Below are 24,237 nucleotides of genomic sequence, written 5' to 3' on the forward strand. Positions count from 1 at the left end.
TATCGATTCTTCAGGAATAATTAGGTATTTCAGAACCATATCTCGTGATTCGTTTGACAAAAATATTACATAAAATGAAGAGTTTGTTTAATTCATTCATTTCAAGACAATGCTCAAAGTATAATGTGGAATAGAAACTCTTACTTTAATCAGAATTGGAACCAGAATCAACTTTATTGGCCAACATTGTTGTTTAACACACAAATAATTTGACTTGGTAATTAAACAATTTAGAACTCCATGATGCCAAAATAAAAAAATAAAAAACATGTATTTTAACAATTTAAAGTTAATGAACCAATCTTGCTGGGGCAAGATATTCCACTAAGAGTGGGTATTGGTTAGCTAATGCATCATAGTTGTCAAAATAATGACTCGGTGCCACTACGGCACTGACCTCCACCCACACTGTAAAGGTCTAGTTGGTATCTGCACCCATTTTTGAAATGGTATTTTTTTGCTTTTTTCTAAATGTCGTTATTATAAAGACAAGCACAATCAAATGGGTTCTTTTATGTGGCCTCCCAACAGTGTACAAAACCCAATTAGAAAGCGTAATTAGATGATAAAATATGATATGAAAACCACAAGTTGTTATTTTACTGAGTTTATTTGATCAGTGTTTTTTGTTTTAGGGCTACAACATTGTTGCTGTGCTGAGCTTGGAGATTGTCCCAATTATGGAGCTTCTTGCCTCCATGAAGACACACAGCGTTCCTGAAGACATTGACGTGAGTAACAATCAACATTTCATGCTTAAAATGGATTGTTATGAGTACTAATATTCAGACTTTTAACAAAATAGACCAGAAATACTTATACAGAGGAACACGTTTAGGTCAATGTTCCTTGGACTGCCTGACTGTTGTTTATATAACATAAGCATTTTCTGTTGATCCCGATGTTTTCTAATACACACACTAACTTTCTTTTTTCTCATTGTTGGAAAAACAAAGTTACGGCTTGCTAGCTATTAGCTAATGCTAGCGTATTTTTTGGTAAGACCGTACGGAGTTCACTTAGCCAACTAGTGGTGGGGAGGCTCACAACCCGAATTTTTGCTCACAATCTAAAGCATAACCTTTAACTTTAACTTTAGAGATATGAATACATTGTTTGGCGAGCCTCCAAATCGATCTATATGTAATATGCATCTGTCTATGTCCGGTTGGAAAGTCATGAATTGTTTGATTGTAGATGTTACAAAATATGGCCTTTCTAATCTTGTGAGACTTCTGTGAAGACGTAATACGAGAGTACCGTTGTCATTTGCGACTGACAACGACAGGGCAACATGGCAGACAGTAATTCTGATTGACTTACTGTCTTTTACTTGTCTGTTAATGTCAAGAACCAATCACAGATCAATCCATAAATTATCATGCCTAAATCTAGCTAACCACGGGAGGCACCACGCAGTGTAAACTAATCAGAAACAACCTAAGGCGAGTCATTGCGTCTTTATTTTTCACACACACCTCAGCGCAGTGTTGTCAACTTGGTGATTTTCTTGCTAAATCTAGTATCTTTCCAACTCCTCTTAGTGGCTCATAAGCAACAAATGACAAATCTAGCAACTTTTTTGGATGTTTGGAGACATCAAAGCGCGTATTGTAGTGAGTGTACATAATTCACCCACGGAACTTGAGTTGTTGTTGTGCACACACTAGACAAAGGCATGTATGTAGAGGACTGCTCCACTGTTATTGCAAATTGCTAAATCTCGTTAAAACAGTTAGCTCCCTCTTTTGACACTCCTCCTTCGACTCCCGTCCTTATGCGCTACAGTATCACTCTGTCCTCAACGTACAAGCTGTGCTGCTGTGAGCCTTTCTTCACAGGCGGTCCCCTGTCTACTGAATATCTGCTCTTAGATATCTTGTACTGAAAACACATTTCGCCGTACTTTTAAGTGCAGTAACAATGAAGTCCATTCCATTCTCATCAGAGCAGAGAGGAGGCGCACACCCACTCTGTGCAAAGCTGCCGCTGTTTCTGCCTTGGTTGAGACGTAAATGTTTCATCACTGTCATGCTTCAAATAAAAACAAACCTATCGTTCATGTCAATAAGCCCGTCAATAGATTTGGTTGGTTTGTGAATATCACAACCCTTCTAAGCCAGTCAATAGATTTGGTTTGTTTATAAATATTACAACGCTTCCGTCTTTTGATCAAAATTGATACTGTAACATTTAATGACGTAGATTAAAGAAAAATACAACTAAACTAAGAATCAACACTTTATTAAAGTTCTAATTACAATTTGCATGTTTTAACTCACACATCTTCTTTTCTTTAAGTGTATGGGTTGCAATGCCTTGAAGTTGCTAGTTCTATTTGTTAATATTACAGGAACTGCCTGTTTTGTATTTGTCTATTTAAAAAGTAAACACATGACATTGTTCTGACATGATAAAGGATACGTTTGATTTTCTTTTCACCATGCACAACTTCCATCTGCATTGAATCACATTGAATCTTATCACATCGAATTCTAATCGCATCGAATCGTAATGTTTTAAAATGTATTGTTAGTGAATCGTACCGTAACCCATCTATGGAGATTTGTATTGGATTGCCTTTGATGGTAGAGATGCACACCCAGAGTACCACTAAATTCAAATTATGAGGTCTTTCACAGGGCCCCTATTTTGGGAAACAAGCTGTCTCTAGTTTAATTGTTATGCTTTACCGTATTTTCCGCACTATAAGGCGCACCTAAAAACCACAAATTTTCTCAAAAGCTGACAGTGCGCCTTATAACCCGGTGCGCTTTATATATGGATAAATATTAAGATTCATTTTCATAAAGTTTCGGTCTCGCAACTTCGGTAAACAGCCGCCATCTTTTTTCCCCGTAGAAGAAGCGCGCGGTGCATGCTGGGATATGTGACGTTTCATTTCCATTTGTGTGTTTATGTAAAGACCCCAAAATGGCTCCTATTAAGTGTGTTGTCTGTCTAATTATAAATAATGCAGACGAGGCGTGTTAACTGAGTTCTCAACGTTTACTCACAGCGTGCTCATAACCACATTCTAACTCCCAGCATACAACAACGCTTCTCAGGGCTACCGCGCATGCTCGTCACTATCGTTGCATGCTGGGTAGTGTAGTTGTTATATTTGCTAGCTCATAACATCACATTAAGAGACACGCTTACGCGCTTAATTCAATACTCGCCGTCATTCCGGGTGGATTGACAAAAGACCTCCAGCCGCTAGATATTGGTGTCAACAGGGCATTCGAAGCTAGACTGCTAACTGCGTGGGAACAGTGGATGACAGAAGGCGAACACACGTGACGTTCACCAAGACAGGGAGGCAGGGAGACAGCGCCAGACGACATTTTGGATCCCACATTCGCCCAACTTTTCAATTCGGACAACAAAGGAGAATAATTCGAGGGATTTATGAATGAAGCATAACTTCAGAAAGTGAGCGTTATGTTTATTTTGTGTGTTGTGACATTAACGTTCGAGCAACATTATGTTGCTATTGCTCTGCACTATTTTGAATTTTACTATGTTTGTGATTGCACATTTGCGTACATTTTGGGAGTGAACAGAGTTGTTAGAACGCTGGTTTTTAATATATTATTAAAGTTTGACTGACCTATCTGACTGTTTTTTTTGACATTCCTTTAGCGCAGTTAGATGCGGCTTACAACACCGGGCGGCTTATAGGTGGACAAAGTTTTGAAATATGCCGTTCATTGAAGGCGCGGCTTTTAACCCAGGGCGCCTTATGGTGCGGAAAATACGGTAGGTTGCAAGAAAAAATGTAGGTTAAACAAAAAAATCTACATAAAACAGGCTTGTGATTTTTCCGTCTATAGTTGGAAATCCGTCTTTTTTTATCTCTGTAAAAATATTTTCAGTTTTTATTTGTTTTGTCCGACCTACAATCTTGATCCGTCTCTTTGCCATACCTGCCAACAACTGCGGTTTTCCCGTAATGAGTACGGTTTTTGATAATCTATTCCGGTTTGCGGCTGCAGTGGTAAAAAGTACGGTTTCCCATTAAAAATGATTAACTTAAATATCAAAGCTATGTAGCTTAACTACATTTCCCAGTAGCTTAGCTACTTTTTAAACAAGTACTGATTTCTGTAGCTTAGCTATTTTCAGACCTATGTAGCGGTTAGCTAAGCTACATTCTACAAAAGAAAAGAGAGGGAGAAGAGAAAGAGAGAAATAGACTAGTGCAACTCCACGGGCAGGGGGACAAAATAAATGATGATTTGTTGGTTTACGTAAAAGAAAATCCATGAGTGGTTGGTTGGTTTACAATGATGAGTCACGATTGATTAAGATTAGGGCAAAACATTACGCACAGGCCAATCAGAGGCATGATAGGACGGGCCATCGAACCAGTAAGGGAAATCACAACAGACACGCACATCCCAAATGACGACAAGAGAGTCGGAGAAGAGAAGAGGGAATATTCAAGCGGGCAATTTATGTATTAAAAAAAATAGTGCAAGATGGCAGAGAGATTCTCTTTCTAAGATTTTTCTTTTAGCGATGTAGACAACATTCAGGGAACCCACTATGCGCCTACCTGGCCACATTTGAACAAATGTATGCGTCTGGATAAAACAATGGCCAACACATTCATTTTAGTTGGTTACCATGTAAGCCCAAATCAAAACTGCTCTTGACATGGAAGACACATTTAAGAACACATGTGATTGTGGCAGACATGTGATGACATTTGCTACAGTATAGCCTGTCTAAATGCTACATTTCTTTTCATTGGTGTTTCAGAACAAGACAGTAGCTGACTTGAGTTAATTTATTTCTACTGTTTACTGTTGACATTGAACATTGTGAAACATAAACATTACTGCAAGATATTTGTTCTTCCATGCTATAAATCACAAATGGCTATTCAGATAAAGGAAGTTAGCTAATGGAATAAACACTGTTTGTACTCTTTATGATTGTTGCATGACTTTTGCATTTGGAGCAGTTAGAAGTGGAGAGGGAGTCGAAGAGACAGAAATTGACTATAAAATCCAAGGCAGAATCCACTAAAGCAGAAACAAAAAGGAAAATGCAAGCTACTCAGAAATTTGCCAGTAAGGCTCATGTCAGAGCCATCAAAGCAAAAATGCCAAAGTAATTTGTGAATAAACCAAAGTAATGTGTAAATAATGTCAATAACTACATTAACCATCTGTGGCTGTGAAGTGAACACGAGTAAGGTTGTAAATAATGTATAAAGTAGGCTAACCCATGTGGTTCCTGTGGATGTGAGCACAGGTTGTAATTACTATAGTGACTAAGGCCCCGTTTACACTAAGCTGGATAAGGTTATCCAGGGTAAATCCCACCTTACCTTATCCGTGTCCACACACAACAATGCCATCGTGTAAGACCCCTGACCCCCTTCGTCCGCCGGCGCAACACGACCTAGTACGCATGCGCGGAAAATGCGCACGTCATAGTCATCTCCAGTGTTGCTTTGTGTGCAAGTTCTTAAATGTAACTTATCTGAACAATATCTAGTGTTGTGGTATTTCAATTAACTGGAATCCAGTGTGCTGTGGGGCCCTATTGTAGTGAATCACACCTGAGCCATCATAAATTAAATCAAATCTTTATTAGACACGTAAACAATGTGATAAAGAACATTTTACATCAATCAAACTAGGGATCTAGATATCTGGTCAGGACACTCCTCACTCTTTTGCCTTCACCTTCATTGTCCATTCCTTTTTGGTGACTTTATATACTTTGGACCTAGACAAGTGGTTCTTAACCTGGGTTCGATCGAACCCTAGGGGTTCGGTGAGTCGGCCTTAGGGGTTCGGCAGAGCCTCCGCTGCAGCGGTCAAGACACACCAGACTTGATTAATGTGGACCCCGACTCAATTAAACAAGTTGAGTAACTTATTCGGGTGTTACTATTTAGTGGTCAATTGTACGGAATATGTACTGTACTGTGCAATCTACTAATAAAAGTTTCAATCAATCAATTGTGTAAATAAAAACTTCTCCCTATCGGCATATCTGTTCTGTAAAGTTAAAATTTGAATGACAAAAAAAGGAAGTCTAAGTCTTAAGTATTTTGGATACCCCCAAACAATGTTCCCTGTAATTTTCCAGTGTGTAATTTGTTGTGAGTTCATGCACTGTGTTGGTTTTGTTCTTTGAACAAGGTGATGTTCATGCACGGTTCATTTTGTGCACTAGTAAAAAAAAACATATAACTTTGTCTTGAATTTGAAAAAAATAAAAAATACAGCATTTTATTTTTCACTAAGGAAGGGTTCGTTGAATGTGCATATGGAACTGGTGGGGTTCGGTACCTCCAACAAGGTTAAGAACCACTGACCTAGACGTTGAGTCCGCGACATTCATGGCGGACAATAACTGATACAGTCTGCTTTGCCAGTCCAAATGCATTCGCTGTTTTCCTCGACGATCAGGTAATACAAAGCACACACTACCTTTTTTATCACATCCACGGGAGCTCACATTCTCGATAACTCTCCAAATGGACAAGGTTTTTCGCTAAGTAGCATCCTAGCTAACCCGGCCAGACATTGGAAAGTTCTAATGCCTTCTGAGAAGAGTTGTATCCAAAATAGCTGCAAACGCTTTCTCTTAAGGTATTCATGTGTGATTTCCACAAGCGTCTGTACATGTAGAAGAATGAGAAACACGGGCATGTCTGGATGACCCGGCTTCATATTTCTGGTGGTTAGCTCCGAGCAGTGACGTGCGGTTAGGTTCATGGCTGGTGAGGTACTGACTTCATCACAGTCAGATTTACAAACATATAAACCCTAAAGAGTATCTTATTCACCATTTGATTGGCAGCAGTTAACGGGTTATGTTTAAAAGCTCATACCAGCATTCTTCCCTGCTTGGCACTCAGCATCAAGGGTTGGAATTGGGGGTTAAATCACCAAAAATTATTCCTGGGCACGGCGCTGCTGCTGCCCACTGGTCCCCTCACCTCCCAAGGGGTGATCAAGGGAATGGGTCAAATGCAGAGGACTAATTTCACCACACCTAGTGTGTGTGACAATCATTGGTACTTTAACTTAACTTTAACTTTACACATACAAACTGTAGCACACAAAAAAGCACATTTAATAAAAAAAACTTTATTATGGTCTTACCTTTACTTATAAATGAAGTCCATGCGCCGCTCCTTCTGAACAAAAGCATCGATAAGTTGTTTATAGAACTCTTCCTTATCTTTCTTCAGTTTTAAAAGTCTCTCTGTCTCGATGGAGATCTTTCTTTAATTATTACCTCCTGCTTCGATTGAAAGTCCAGTTTAGAAAACTGTTCTGCCCTCACTATATGTGTTGAGGTTATACAGCTTGGCAGACAGCTAACAACCAATCCAGGATGTTCTAATAAAGTTCCAAAGCAGATGAATCCATTTAGGCTCTTTATTGTTGTTGATCTTGCTTTGTCTTGCACTGGACTTTTTTTTTTTTTTTTGTAAAACTGAAATACACACAATGATAATGTATAAGCTATATGATTCAATCAACACACTGAAATGCAATACACAATATGTAAACATCAGCTCCACACAAATACACAGCACCACCATCAAACAAACACTGCTGAGTGTTGAAACTATTTCTATGGTGGAAATACACGACCGGCAGCCATTTTAAGTCCTCAAACATCCATTAAATTAGTGCACAAAAATCGTTTTTCAATACACATCTTACTATCAAATTTAGCCACTTTCCACCTTCATATTGAGCCACATGAACAAGTTAAACAGTTTACTTACAGACTTATCTTTTCCAAGGCTTGTAAGAGGTAACACATCTTGTCTACTTCTTATTGTCTCATGAACTGAACTAACATTGTAAACCGGAAGTGCCCAAACTGATGACGCGCAGCATTTTCCCATCACCACAAGGTGTCAGTAATAGTCCACAATCAAACGGGCACAACAAAAACTGTTTTATTTTAGATATATAATCCTCCATGTTAAAAGTCCAGGCGAGAGAAAAAAATAAACGATCGCTAACTGTTGCTGCGTGTTGTCACTTATTCTGCAGCCGAGTAGTCACAAGAATGATCCCTGGGATGATGGGATCACTAGCGCCCTCTACCACCATGAGGCGGGATTACTGCGAGCCTCACCCAGTGCGTCTTCGCAGCTGTTTTATGATTGCTCAGCACAAGAAATACGTTACGTTTTGTTGACAAAATACACTGTACATTATATACCTCAACTAACTAAACTATGGAAATGTATAATATAATTCATGTAGCAATACGGTCTCACTGCACAGCAGGCCAGCAGTTAGCTGAGTCATTGCGCAATCCATGGTGAGGCTCAACTGGCTGCTGATCACCGCAAGTCTCTTCTCAGTATTTGAACGGCAAATGTGAAAATTCAGCTATTTTGAATAAAAATAATCTAAAACTGGTGAAGTTAAATGGAAAATAACTTTATAGTATAAGCACTGGATACATATAAACATTTAGTTAATTTTTTGTCTTTTTAAATTTTTTTTCTTTCCACGATGGCACGTGAGGCCCCGCCTCACCTGCCTCCCCTGACTGCACGTTACTGGCTCCGAGTTACGAAACCGCTTTATTTTGAAGCTGGCTGTGGCGCGTTCTTTCTGATGTCACTTCTTGTGTAGACGGGTTCTTTCTGGCGTCACTTCCTCACGATCAATGAGTCCATACAAAGCTAAGTGCCGGAGATTCAAGAATTACACTGCTGACTTACCCGTGTAAAAATTTGTCCGAGGAGGGGAACCTTAAACGCTGGTTTAGCGTGGCTGAGACGGGGCTTAGGCCAAATAATTATTAGTTTAAGGTGTTAAACGACTTATTGTAGACATGGCCTAAATAACATAGTGACTGAAACAGACATAGTGATTCATTTGGATGAATGGGGTGTGTATTCATGTAAACTCTGTTGTTAGTTTTTCAATTCTTTAAACACTAAGACATATTTAAATTATGCTTTTTTTTTGTTGCTAATTTTTGCATGTTCAATTGCTGAAAAAAAACAGGAGCTTTGGGGGGGGGTTCTCCCCCTTGTCCCCCCACAAGGACCTTTGGCCCCCAGACCCGTGGCTTGTTTTCAGTCTTTTTCATTAAGTTCAAATCACATGCCTGATAAAAGGTTCCAACTCAAGTTATAAATGTGTTACTTCAAAGTAAAACAGAAGAACTTTTAAGTAAAAATCTTTATTTCCAGTTTGCAAGTAGTTACTTACATAGCTACTGTGGTCAATATACATCAGCACTAATCCTGCACATCAAAAGCATCAAAGCAAATTTGTAGAATCTCACTGGCTGTTTCTTACACTTTCTAAACAGCTAATAGTTTGCATCATAATTTCATAGCAAATTATGCAAACGTCCCAATATACTATCCACTAAAACTATGTCATTTGTTTCCCCTGACTAGATAAAAGACACCGTGCTAAATGATGATGACATTGGGGACAGCTGCCATGAGGATTTCCTCCACAAGTAAGCGCTCCAGTCTTGGCAAATGGTGACAGATCATAAGGCGTGCTATCTTAAAACCCACCATCCTTCCGACGAGTAAAAGCTCTGCATGCAGTTGAAGCTTCCCCCAGACAAAAGACAAAGGCTAAATTGCTGTTGCCCATTGTTTCAGTTTATTGCTGTATCCTGCAGATATGGCAAAAATTATGTAAGAATAAAGCACATTCTTATCTGCAGAAAGTATGAAAATACTAACGGTTGAATTGATGTAATGCTTGGTAAAAGTAGATCTTTTTTTTTGTTAATATAATTATGATTTGACTTATGTTAAAAGCCTATTAAAAGGGCTGTTTGCAATCTTTACACGGCCGCCTAGAGAGCGTTCATGTTCCAAAGTGTTTTAATGTTGCGTTCCATTTGTACTGGTAAGTAGTAATTCAGTGACTGTGAATGGTTGTCTGTCTTTGTTGGCCCTGCGATAAGGTGGCAACTTGTCCAGGGTGTACGCTGCCTTCTGCCCGAGTGCAGCTGGGATAGGCTCTTCGATGCGGTAGAAAATGGACGGATATACAGGTAAAAGCCAGTAAATTAGAATATTTTGAAAAACTTGATTTGTTTCAGTAATTGCATTCAAAAGGTGTAACTTGTACATTATATTTATTCATTGCACACAGACTGATGCATTCAAATGTTTATTTCATTTAATTTTGATGATTTGAAGTGGCAACAAATGAAAATCCAAAATTCCGTGTGTCACAAAATTAGAATATTACTTAAGGCTAATACAAAAAAGGGATTTTTAGAAATGTTGGCCAACTGAAAAGTATGAAAATGAAAAATATGAGCATGTACAATACTCAATACTTGGTTGGAGCTCCTTTTGCCTCAATTACTGCGTTAATACGGCGTGGCATGGAGTCGATGAGTTTCTGGCACTGCTCAGGTGTTATGAGAGCCCAGGTTGCTCTGATAGTGGCCTTCAACTCTTCTGCGTTTTTGGGTCTGGCATTCTGCATCTTCCTTTTCACAATACCCCACAGATTTTCTATGGGGCTAAGGTCAGGGGAGTTGGCGGGCCAATTTAGAACAGAAATACCATGGTCCGTAAACCAGGCACGGGTAGATTTTGCGCTGTGTGCAGGCGCCAAGTCCTGTTGGAACTTGAAATCTCCATCTCCATAGAGCAGGTCAGCAGCAGGAAGCATGAAGTGCTCTAAAACTTGCTGGTAGACGGCTGCGTTGACCCTGGATCTCAGGAAACAGAGTGGACCGACACCAGCAGATGACATGGCACCCCAAACCATCACTGATGGTGGAAACTTTACACTAGACTTCAGGCAACGTGGATCCTGTGCCTCTCCTGTCTTCCTCCAGACTCTGGGACCTCGATTTCCAAAGGAAATGCAAAATTTGCATGGTTGGGTGATGGTGTCGGTCCACTCTGTTTCCTGAGATCCAGGGTCAACGCAGCCGTCTACCAGCAAGTTTTAGAGCACTTCATGCTTCCTGCTGCTGACCTGCTCTATGGAGATGGAGATTTCAAGTTCCAACAGGACTTGGCGCCTGCACACAGCGCAAAATCTACCCGTGCCTGGTTTACGGACCATGGGATTTCTGTTCTAAATTGGCCCGCCAACTCCCCTGACCTTAGCCCCATAGAAAATCTGTGGGGTATTGTGAAAAGGAAGATGCAGAATGCCAGACCCAAAAACGCAGAAGAGTTGAAGGCCACTATCAGAGCAACCTGGGCTCTCATAACACCTGAGCAGTGCCAGAAACTCATCGACTCCATGCCACGCCGCATTAACGCAGTAATTGAGGCAAAAGGAGCTCCAACCAAGTATTGAGTATTGTACATGCTCATATTTTTCATTTTCATACTTTTCAGTTGGCCAACATTTCTAAAAATCCCTTTTTTGTATTAGCCTTAAGTAATATTCTAATTTTGTGACACACGGAATTTTGGATTTTCATTTGTTGCCACTTCAAATCATCAAAATTAAATGAAATAAACATTTGAATGCATCAGTCTGTGTGCAATGAATAAATATAATGTACAAGTTACACCTTTTGAATGCAATTACTGAAATAAATCAAGTTTTTCAAAATATTCTAATTTACTGGCTTTTACCTGTATGTATAGTTGGACGTTTTAACTGGAATGACCCCTGAGGCCAGATTTCCTACTCAGAAAGTCACGTAATCCTCACCAATCTCAAGTTGACTTTCAAAGAAAAAATGCTCTTGAGTCTAAACAGTAATAGAAGCTCCTGTAATATTCGTGATTAGCACTTCTGACTAGTTTTTGTCCCTCGAAATCAGCATTATAAGTTGCATTGTTGGACGTATACATTTGGAAACGGTACTGCAGAAAAGCAATCAGAGAGCTGACCGGTGCCAGGACCTAACCTCCCTATAGTAAGAAAGTCCTGAATCCAGACTGTGAGCCAGATCACCCCCAAAATGTAATTACTTGTTCCTTATTTACCATAACCTTTTGAGCTTTCTGTAGCCCAATGAAAAAAATGTAGTGAAGCCTTAGTCAGTCATCAAGTGTCTTTGTCTTGTTCCTTATCAACCATAACTTTTGAGCTTTCTATAGCGTAATGAACAAATTGTAGTCAAGCTTCAGTCAGGCATTCAGTGTCTACGTTTGTGTCAGTGGAGGCAGGGCCGCAAATATACAAAAAGACAGAAGTTGAAGCTTGTAACGTAAACGTAAGGTAACTTAGTAGAAATGATTCGGTACAGCCTCAAAATGTGAAATACTTGTTCCCTATCCCATTTTGGATATTTCCTGGAAGTTCGCTAACAAGATTATGGGCAGCTTTTCATCTATCCATAGCTGAATGAAAGAAACGGTGTGAACACTCTTGTCAATCATCCAATGTCTCTGCGGGCAACTGGCATTTACACAGAGAAAAAAAGGCTTATAATGTAAACGTAAGATAATTCAGTCGAAATGATCCAGATCAGGCACAAAATCTAATCACTCATTTAAGACATTTCCGAAAAGTTTAAACAAATCCGCCTATAACTTTTTGAGTTTTTTAATTAAGTTAGTAAGTAACTGACAATTAAACCAACTGCAACAATTACATTACCACCTGGCAGAGGTATTAACTTTTTTGCCTACTACATTGCTAACAATGGCGTCTTTATGTTTCATTTGTCAACCGCAGTGTTTGAAGGTTGCAGATGGACGGGGTATGTATTTGAAAGTTGTTTATAAAGAATAGCTTTCGTGGATGAGTTTAGACTTAGACTTGGACTTAGACAAACTTTATTGATCCACAAGGGAAATTGTTCCTCACAGTAGCTCAGTTTCAAAAAAAGGGTAAGGATGGAAAGGATAATGCAGGTATTAAGTAGACTAAAAATATACCATAGTAGCAATATAAAATATAACATATATGTAATATTTACATATTATATATACAGTATATAATATATACGGATATATTATATTATATTTTTATATAATATATACAATATATAACAAATCCCAATTACCATGTACAATATTACAGTATATGTAACAGCTGCAGAAAAAAAACAAATAAAAAGGGGTTTAAAGGGGAACTACACTTCTTTTTGGAATTTTGCCTATCGTTTACAATTATTATGAGAGACAAAAAGACAAAAGTTTTTGTTTTTTTTGCATTTTAACATGTAAAAATTGGCTTGTTCTAGGTAGCTAGCAATGCAGCTAATGGGACCAATTTATTCTATCTCTAAATCACTTTGAAAATGCATTCAAAAACCGCCACCAATACAATTACGTCCCGTAACCTGTATGATAACCAAGCTGTCGCGACATTGTTATTGTAAGAGCGAACACTGAGGAATTATTTTTCTAGAGTAGTAACACATTGGCATGCTTCGGTATTAGCCGTAAAAGCTAACTACGGAAAGAGATAAGCTAGCTTTTACGTCAGCGTGAAACACCTTTGAGTTTTTAATGCACAACACAAAGCAATAAAAAAAACAATCTGTACTGACTGAAAAACATCTTTGTTGTTTGTTGCCAAGTCTGCCATTATTAGAACACACACTCGTGTTTTGTATCCAGAAGTAGGAACACACATTGTTGCTGTAAGTCAGACGTACGCTGTTATGGAAAGGGAAATCAATGCGCGAAATAAGTCAGCCTCGGAATTGATTAGAATTATTAAAATACGGTAAATATTGTACAAATTACATATTGTTACAAACTTGTCTGTTACTACATTATATATAGACTTGCAGTGTTTATATAAAACGTTGTCTTAGAGGGCTTTGAAGGCTACAACGAATACTCCCATTAGCCGCATCTTCAAAGCCTTTTTTTTTTTTAATCATCTTTAAAAATCCTAATTAAAAAAAAAAAGACGTGTGTTCTTGTCTCTCATAATGATTGTGAACAATAGGCAAAATTCCAAAAAAAGTGCAGTTCCCCTTTAACTCTTTAATTTTTAGGACACAATAAAGGCTTAAATAATTTCAAACACATATTGTTGCAATAACCACAAATAAGTGTTTGTCCTACATGTAGTAATCGGTTGTGTAAAGACGAAGCACCAGCAGTGAAGGTTTATAGCAAGCGATGCGCGCTTACGCGGCGACGAGAATAATACATTTAACTTAGTCACGATCGATGACTCGCCTGCTGATGGCATCCCAAGAGTAAAAATGTTGTGTCATCTTCACTTTATCCCAGTGTGCACATATTGCGATGTGGATCAATGTTAATGCTACACATTTTTGTTTTGTTTTTGGTAAGGACTAGTGACTTCCTCATCTGAAAAGGAAAATCATTTGACATTTGTCCTTCATAGCTAACCCTCAGTCCTCTTTTAATGTACGCCATTATAGAGCTTTGATTGGATTTACTCTGAACTTGTCCCACCCATTGATAAGACACAATTTATTATGATTGGATTTTGTTTCTGTCAACATTTTCGGCTCTTTTTTATATGTAACCTAACTAATTGTCAGTAAAAAAAAAGAAGCAAAATCTAAATAAAATATACAGTTTCCAGCCCTGGGCGGGCATGACTAACTCTGTTGGCGGGAATGGGGCTGAGTCTGCTAAACAGAAGCGTCATGGTGTTAACTGAAACACCTAGCCAACAGTACAAATTGAGCAGCTTGTTGTTTGGACATACTTTGGCTAGAAAAACAATAATGTTGCCCAAAAGGTAGAGTAGTAGTGGAAAAATTGTGCATTAACTGAAATGGAGGTTAAAGTTTCAATTCATCTTGATTTAGATTTTTGGCGTAAACGCCTAACTCTAGCGGTATGGGATAGCCTGAACGGCAAACTTTTTCCTTGGGCCCATTAGCAATGTTTAGAATAGAATAGGATAAAACGTAATTGTTGAACATCCCCTTTGTAGGAGACCTACTATGCAAAACCAACTTTTCTTACCTATTGGTACCTTTTGTTTTTGTATTTGGGACCTGCTTAAGTCCCAACAATTTGAAATCAAACCATGCAGGCATGGTGGAGATAATTTTAAAATAATCTTGCGTTCTTTCATACTTCCTTCAAACAAGCCGTTTGTAATTTGCCCAATTTGTGACTTTTTTCCCCAAGTGTGATGTCAGCGGATATCTCCATATATGGTAAAGTTTTACCCAAAAAGCTTTGCACGAGTCCGCCATTGTAGTCCGACATTATAGTCAATAAGTTCCTTATTTTTCTCTATCCTCTTGTTGTGGGGCAGACTGGCTCGTAAATGAACATGCATCCTCCGCTGTTGTCTTTTCTAATACAAAGTAGCGTATAGTTCGAATTTATAACTGTCAGACTCGATATGGATGCTCTAAAAACTACAACATAGCTGACGGGGAGAAGACACAGTCAAAGTGGAGGCACGAAAATAAGACCGCCCATAAAACGGTACATCCTGAAGAGACGGTCAGAAAGCAGTTTGAAGATGGTCTGTAAAACATAATTGATGCAAAATTTTGAGCAAAGAACCACCATTACATGTTATGTGGACCACAAGGAAGTTTTGTAAATGTGGACAAAAAACATCATATGAATATAAAGCATGTATTTCATATATCAGTTGGCATGATCTTCTTACCTGTTACTGTACCATTTCATTTTCCCTTCTATAAAAACATTTTCATAAACCTGAAACAATATCATCATTAATCAAAGTAATTGCCATGCAGCAATTGGCTCTAATCTGCACATCTTGTCTCTGTGGTTCAGGTCCATCAGCTCACATTTCCAGACTTGTGGATGTTCAATAGTGGTTGGAAGCAACCCAGAGAAAGTAAACAAGGTACATTTTCCAGATGAATGGCTGCACACAAACAAACTTGTAATTCCTCTACATTCAGTAATTTATTGTGTTATGAAGTGATTTGTGCTCTAAATTCATTTTCATAGTCACATTACTGCACATGTACTGTATTAATATTAAGCATTCACATTTTAAATAGCTAAATATATAGAATATGCATGTCTTTAAATTTACATTAGTTAACGAGAAAAAAAAAAACTAAACCTGTGAAGTTGGCACGTTGTGTAAATCATAAATTAAAAACAGAATACAATGATTTGCAAATCCTTTTCAACTTATATTCAACTGGATACACCGCAAAGACAAGATACTTAACGATTGAACTGGTAAACTTTGTTATTCTTTGCAAATATTGGCTCATTTGGAATTTGATGCCTGCAACATGTTTCAAAAAAAGCTGGCACAAGTGGCAAAAAATACTGAGAAAGTTGAGGAATGCTCATCAAACACTTATTTGGAACATCCCACAGGTGAACAGGCTAATTAGGAACAGGTGGGTGCCATTATTGGGTATAAAAGAAGCTTCCATGAAATGCTCAGTCATTTACAAACAAGGATGGGGCGAGGGTCACCACTTTGTGAACAAATGCGTGAGCAAATTGCATACTTGCCAACCTTGAGACCTCCGATTTCGGGAGGTGGGGGGTGTGGTCGGGGGTGGGGCAGGGGCGTGGTTGGCGGCGTGGTTAAGATATATATATATATATATATATATATATATATATATAAGAAATACTTGACTTTCAGTGAATTCTAGCTATATATATATCTTATTGTATATATATATACTGTATATATATAAATAAATAAAATAAATACTTGAATTTCAGTGTTCATTTATTTACACATATACACACACATAACACTCCTCTACTCATTGTTGAGTTAAGGGTTGAATTGTCCATCCTTGTTCTATTCTCTGTCACTATTTCAGAACACACACATTATACAAATATACATTGTAAAATCAATAAGAAAACGGGAGCTCTAATTTGGGAGTCTGAATTAGGATCAGAAGTTCCTATATAAACATTGCGCACTCACGTCGCCATTTTGTATTGATTACTGCAGCTGTGCACTGGATTCATTCACAAATACAAACTACAACTCACAAACACTTTAGAGTTAGGCTCCACCATCAGAATGTGTACTTAAACTTAAAAAGATCACATGGATATTATTCAGTGAGTTGATTCACCAAAACTAACCTGTTATACAGGAGGAAAAAGCACACAGGACGTTTCAATTGTTCACAGACTGGTCGCTCTCATCAGAATGAAGACACTTCCGGTCTGCAGGTGATAGCATTCAATTGGGAAGAAACGCCCTACTGCCCCCTACTGACCAATGTGAATACTGATAAATGTGTAATGAGAGCTCCAAAAACGAATTCAAACCACAAAATAAAATAAATAAATCAACACAAAAATGTGACACATTATGGGTGGGTCACATATGTATGTACAGTAGATGGCAGTATTGTCCTGTTTAAAAGTGTCACAACATTGCTGTTTACGGCAGACGAACTGCTTTACGGTAGACGAAAACTTGACTGCTGTTGTTGTGTGTTGTTACCGCGCTTGGAGGGCGTTAATGAAACTGGCTAACAATAAACCCACATAAGAAACCAAGAACTCGCCCTCGATCATTCTACAGTTATAACGTGATTGGGCAGGTATGCTGTTTATATTGTGAGAAAGGGACGTGAGAACAGGCTGTCAACACGTCACTCAGGTCCGCATGGAGCTGGAGGGGGCGTGGCCTCCAGCTCCGCCTGAATTTCGGGAGATTTTCGGGAGAAAATTTGTCCCGGGAGGTTTTCGGGAGAGGCGCTGAATTTCGGGAGTCTCCCGGAAAATCCGGGAGGGTTGGCAAGTGTGAAATTGTCCAACAGTTTAAGAACAACATTTCTCAACGAGCTATTGCAAGGAATTTAGGGATTTCGCCATCTACGGTCCGTAATATCATCAAAGGGTTCAGATTTTATTTTTTTTATTTTTATTTTTTACTGCTTGCGCTGTGGAAGGCGGCTGCATCTCCAGTAGCTCTGCACACACTACAGACCAGTGGCGTTCACCTCTCATATAATGAAGACAATGGAGCGGCACTTTCTCAGCCTCCTCAGACCACAGGTGCAACATGCCCAGGACAGCCTGCAGTTTGCGTACCAGGCAGGCATTGGTTTGGAGGATGCTATTCTTTACCTGCTGCACCGAGCCCACTCACACCTGGATAAGGGAAATTGCGCTGTGAGGATCCTGTTCCTGGACTTCTCGAGTGCCTTTAATACTATCCAGCCCCGACTTCTCCAGGACAAGCTGGACAGAATGCGAGTGGACCCCTGCCTGGTTGCCTGGATTTCAGACTACCTCACCGATAGGCCACAGTATGTCAGACTGAAGGACATCACATCTGACACTGTGATCAGCAGCACCGGAGCACCGCAGAGAACGGTGCTGGCCCCTCTTCTCTTCACCCTGTACAGCGCTGACTTCTGCTACAACTCAGAGCTGTGTCACATCCAGAAGTACGCGGATGACACAGCCAGCGTCGGGTGCATCAGGGACGGCAGAGAGGAGGAGTTTCGGAGGCTGGTGAGGGACTTTGTTGTCTGGTACCACAGGAACCTCTTGCAGCTCAATCAGTCAAAGACCAAGGAGCTGGTCATTGACTTTGGGAGGTTGAGTCCAAGGTCACAACCTATTGTGATCGAGGGAGTCGAGGTACAGACCGTGGACTCATTCAAGTACCTCGGGGTGTGGGTGGACAATAAGCTGGACTGGACTGTTAACACGGACCGCTTGTACAGGAAAGGACAAAGCAGGCTGTACTTCCTGAGGAGGATGCACTCCTTCAACGTCTGTAAAAAACTCTTGTGGATGTACTACCAGTCTGTGGTTGCCAGTGTTCTGTACTACATCGTAGTGTGCTGGAGGGGGCAGTACATCTAAGAAGGACAGCTCCAGAGTGGAGAAACTGATCAGGCGGGCCGGTTCTACGATCGGAATAAAACTGGACTCACTGGTGACGGTGGCAGAGAAGAGGACTGTGGAAAAACTAGTGAGCATCCTGGATGATGCCAGTCACCCTCTGTATACCGTTATCAGTAGCCAGAGGAGCCTGTTCAGTGCTAGACTGCTTCATCCCAAGTGCAGGACTAATAGACTAAAAACTCCTTTGTCCCACAGGCCATTAGACTGTACAACTCCTCTCTGGGAGGGAGGGGGGTACTAGGATGACAGGGGATGCAAAACCATAACAGTGCAATACTTTTTCATAACATTGTCACTACTGTCTAGTATTTCTTGTTATATTCTTATTTTACTGTTATATTTGTATTCTCATTGTTGCTTTTTATCTTTATTCTATTGTAATATTTTTCTATTTTGTTTCCATTTATACCCCCATTATTTACTTTTTACTTTTTAAATTCGATCTCAATTCTGTACACTGCTGCTGGAATGTTAATTTTCCTGAGGGAACTCTCCTGAAGGAATCAATAAAGTACTATCTATCTATCTAGATAATCTAGAGAAATCATTGCACGTAAACAGCATGTCCGAAAACCAACATTGAATGCCCGTGACCTTCGATCCCTCAGGCGGTACTGCATAAAAAAGCGACATCAGTGTGTAATGGATATCACCACATGGGCTCAGGAACACTTCAGAAAACCACCGTCAGTAACTACAGTTGGTCACTACATCTTTAAGTGCAAGTTAAAAGTCTACTATGCAAAGCCAAAGCCAATTATCAACAACACCCAGAAACGCCGCTGGCTTCGCTGGGTCCGAGCTCATCCCAGATGGACTAATGCAAAGTGTAAAAGTGTTCTGTGGTCTGCCGAGTCCACATTTCAAATTGTTTTTGGAAACTGTGGACTTTCTGTCCTCCCGAACAAAGAGGAAAAGAACCATCCGGACTGTTATAGGCGCAAAGGTCAAAAGCCAGCATCTGTGATGGTATGGGGATGTATTAGTGCCCAAGGCATGGGTAACTTACACATCTGTGAAGGCACCAATACTGCTGAAAGGTACATACAAGTTTTGGAGCAACATATGTTGCCATCCAAGCAACGTTATCATGGATGCCCCTGCTTATTTCAGCAAGACAATGCCAAATGTAATGCCATGTGTTACAATGGCGTGGCTTCATATTAAAAGAGCGCGGGTACTAGACTGGCCTGCCTGTCGTCCAGACCTGTGTCCCATTGAAAATGTGTGGCGCAGTATGAAGTGTAAAATACCACAACGAAGACCCCGGACTGTTGAACAAGTTAAGCTGTACATCAAGCAAGAATGGGAAAGAATTCCACCTGAATTTGTTTGAAAAGCTTCAAACATTGGTCTCCTCATTTCCCAAACGTTTACGGAGTATTGTTAAAAGGAAAGGTCATGTAACAGTGGTAAAAATGATGCCCCTGTGCCAACTTTTTTGCAATGTGTTGCTGCCATTAAATTCTAAGTTAACGATTACTTGCAAAAAAAAAAACGTTTCTCAGTACGAACATGAAATATCTTGTATTTGCAGTGTATTCAATTGAATTTAAGTTGAAAAGGATTTGCAAATCATCGTATTATGTTTATATTTACGATTTACACAACTTGCCATATTCACTGGTTTTGGGTTTTGTACTACCCCCACAGAAGGCTGTTTAACTTTCATGTGCTACACCTGCCTTAATATGCTGACAGTAAGCAGGAAGTGATACCCTTACATTCAATATATTCACTTGTTGATTTTAGGAGAGTTAGCTGTGTAATTTTTTCCAAAAATATTTTTTTGTAGATCGTGCGGACGCTCTGCCTTTTCCTTACTGCTGCTGAGAAGAAATGCTCTCGCCTTTGCAAGGTGGACTCATCCTTCAAATATGACACAGGCCTGTTTGTTCAAGGTCTGCTAAAGGTAACCAACATCTAAAACTTTCTTCCTTTTTTAGACATAACTCATTTGTGCTCTGTCAAGGTATTTTATTTTGTAATGTCAAAAATAGTTGCTATAAGGCCCACCACATCATTTTATGTAGCCCGCGAAAACGTGGAAGTAATATGCGTCAGTAAAGTAATTCATCTTTTCTTACTAAATGTACAAACCCCGTTTCCATATTAGTTGGGAAATTGTGTTAGATGTAAATATAAACGGAATACAATGATTTGCAAATCATTTTCAACCCATATTCAGTTGAATATGCTACAAAGACAACATATTTGATGTTCAAACTGATAAACATTTTTTTTTTTGCAAATAATCATTAACTTTAGAATTTGATGCCAGCAACACGTGATAAAGAAGTTGGTAAAGGTGGCAATAAATACTGATATAGTTGAGGAATGCTCATCAAACACTTATTTGGAACATCCCACAGGTGTGCAGGCTACTTGGGAACAGGTGGGTGCCATGATTGGGTATAAAAACAGCTTCCCAAAAAATGCTCAGTCTTTCACCAGAAAGGATGGGGCGAGGTACACCCCTTTGTCCACAACTGCGTGAGCAAATAGTCAAACAGTTTAAGAACCACATTTCTCAAAGTGCAATTGCAAGAAATTTAGGGATTTCACCATCTACGGTCCATAATGTCATCAAAAGATTCAGAGAATCTGGAGAAATCACTCCACGTAAGCGGCATGGCCGGAAACCAACATTGAATGACCGTGACCTTCGATCCCTCAGACGGCACTGTATCAAAAACCAACATCAATCTCTAAAGGATATCACCACATGGGCTCAGGAACACTTCAGAAAACCACTGTCACTAAATATAGTTGGTCGCTACATCTGTAAGTGCAAGTTAAAGCTCTACTATGCAAAGCGAAAGCCATTTATCAACAACATCCAGAAACGCCGCCGGCTTCTCTGGGCCCGAGATCATCTAAGATGGACTCATGCAAAGTGGAAAAGTGTTCTGTGGTCTGACGAGTCCACATTTCAAATTGTTTTTGGAAATATTGGACATCGTGTCATCCGGACCAAAGGAAGCGAACCATCCAGACTGTTATCGGCGCAAAGTTCAAAAGCCAGCATCTGTGATGGTATGGGGGTGCATTAGTGCCCAAGGCATGGGTAACTTACACACACCATTAATGCTGAAAGGTACATACAGGTTTTGGAACAACACATGCTGCCATCTAAGCGCCATCTTTTTCATGGGCGCCCCTGCTTATTTCAGCAAGACAATGCCAAGCCACATTCAGCATGTGTTACAACAGCGTGGCTTCATAAAAAAAGAGTGCGGGTACTTTCTTAATGTTGAGTGAAAAGAGCAGCATGTTTATGTTAAAACATACAAACCCCGTTTCCATATGAGTTGGGAAATTGTGTTAGTTGTAAATATAAACGGAATACAATGATTTGCAAATCCTTTTCAACCCACATTCAATTGAATGCACTCCAGAGACAAGATATTTAATGTTCAAAGTCATAAACTTAATTTTTTTTTTTGCAAATAATAATTAACTTAGAATTTCATGGCTGCAACACATGCCAAAATAGTTGGGGAAGAGCATGTTCACCACTGTGTTACATGGCCTTTCCTTTTAACAACACTCAGTAAACCTTTGGGAACTGAGGAGACACATTTTTTAAGCTTCTCAGGTGGAATTCTTTCCCATTCTTGCTTGATGTACAGCTTAAGTTGTTCAACAGTCCGGGGGTCTCCGTTGTGGTCTTTTAGGCTTCATAATGCGCCACACATTTTCAATGGGAGACTGGTCTGGACTACAGGCAGGCCAGTCTAGTACCCGCACTCTTTTACTATGAAGCCACGTTGATGTAACACGTGGTTTGACATTGTCTTGCTAAAATAAGCAGGGGCGTCCATGGTAACGTTGCTTGGATGGCAACATATGTTGCTCCAAAACCTGTATGTACCTTTCAGCATTAATGGCGCCTTCACAGATGTGTAAGTTACCCATGTCTTGGGCACTAATACACCCCCATACCATCACAGATGCTGTCTTTTGAACTTTGCGCCTATAACAATCCGGATGGTTCTTTTCCTTTTTGGTCCGGAGGACACAACGTCCACAGTTTCCAAAAACAATTTGAAATGTGGACTCGTCAGACCACAGAACACTTTTCCACTTTGTATCAGTCCATCTTACATGAGCTCAGGCCCAGCGAAGCCGACGGCGTTTCTGGGTGTTGTTGATAAACGGTTTTCGCCTTGCATAGGATAGTTTTAACTTGCACTTACAGATGTAGCGACCAACTGTAGTTACTGACAGTGGGTTTCTGAAGTGTTCCTGAGCCCATGTGGTGATATCCCTTACACGCTGATGTCGCTTGTTGATGCAGTACAGCCTGAGGGATCGAAGGTCACGGGCTTAGCTGCTTGCGTGCAGTGATTTCTCCAGATTCTCTGAACCCTTTGATATTACGGACCGTAGATGGTGAAATCCCTAAATTCCTTGCAATAGCTGGTTGAGAAGGTTTTTTCTTTAACTGTTCAACAGTTTGCTCACGCATTTGTTGACAAAGTGGTGACCCTCGCCCCATCCTTGTTTGTGAATGACTGAGCATTTCATGGAATCTACTTTTTTACCCAATCATGGCACCCACCTGTTCCCAATTTGCCTGTTCACCTGTGGGATGTTCCAAATAAGTGTTTGATGAGCATTCCTTAACTTTATCAGTATTTATTGCCATCTTTCTCAACTTCTTTATCACGTGTTGCTGGCATCAAATTCTAAAGTTAATGATTATTTGCACAAAAAAAAGTTTATCAGTTTGAACATCAAATATGTTGTCTTTGTAGCATATTCAACTGAATATTGGTTGAAAATGATTTTCAAATCATTGTATTCCGTTTATATTTACATCTAACACAATTTCCCAACTCATATGGAAATGGGGTTTGTACATTAAGTCATCTTATAGTGTGTTTAAAACCAGTAAGGCAGTGTTGTTGAGCTTGGAAATGACAACGCACAACTGTGACATCATCACAAGTCTCTGTTTGTGCCGTGTACACGCATACGCTGAGCGGAGAGTCTTGGATCTCTACACTTTGACCAGCGTTTGTAAAAGTCTGCGTTTTTTAAGACAAAGGTATGCGTCTGCGTGTGGACAAGAGGCTTAAACGCAGAGATAAGTATGCGTTTATTAAGTATCTGTGTTTGTGTGGACATGGCCTAAGTTTACACTTTTGCTTTGCTAATTCTTTGATTAAAAATAACCCGTTTTTTTAAATGCAGTAGTTGCTCTGACAAAATATTGACAGCACAGTTACAAACAAGCTCAGATGACAACAGTGGTGGCACCAAGAAGGCAAGCAATGACAATAAACTAAATCTTCAACACTTTTATATAGTATGTGACAACTATATGTGACTACAGCAAACTATGTCAAAATAGATGACCAAATCTGTCACTTCTGTTAAAGATAAGGACTTTATTCAAATGATAGAAACACCGCATACAGCACAAACTGTTCCAAGCAAATCTGAAATACACAATCTGATAGGCAAATTTTATAAAGCTG

The 24,237-nt window shown here is 39.6% G+C and overlaps 1 protein-coding gene across 2 annotated transcripts in view; it reads left to right on the forward strand.

Annotated features, from left to right (window-relative positions):
• The window catches only part of c9orf72 (C9orf72-SMCR8 complex subunit), a 55,408-nt gene that overhangs the window by 5,535 nt on the left and 25,636 nt on the right, over nucleotides 1–24,237 (forward strand). Inside the window, exons 3-6 of one of the 2 annotated variants that reach the window (XM_061925069.2) lie at nucleotides 636–731; nucleotides 9,416–9,480; nucleotides 15,665–15,737; nucleotides 20,547–20,663. In XM_061925069.2, the coding sequence (XP_061781053.1) occupies nucleotides 636–731; nucleotides 9,416–9,480; nucleotides 15,665–15,737; nucleotides 20,547–20,663 (351 nt within the window). The remainder of the gene's footprint in view (nucleotides 1–635; nucleotides 732–9,415; nucleotides 9,481–15,664; nucleotides 15,738–20,546; nucleotides 20,664–24,237) is intronic. The other variant, XM_061925070.2, reaches the window with a different exon arrangement.

Source organism: Nerophis lumbriciformis, linkage group LG29 (assembly GCF_033978685.3).
Source record: "Nerophis lumbriciformis linkage group LG29, RoL_Nlum_v2.1, whole genome shotgun sequence".
NCBI lineage: Eukaryota > Metazoa > Chordata > Actinopteri > Syngnathiformes > Syngnathidae > Nerophis > Nerophis lumbriciformis.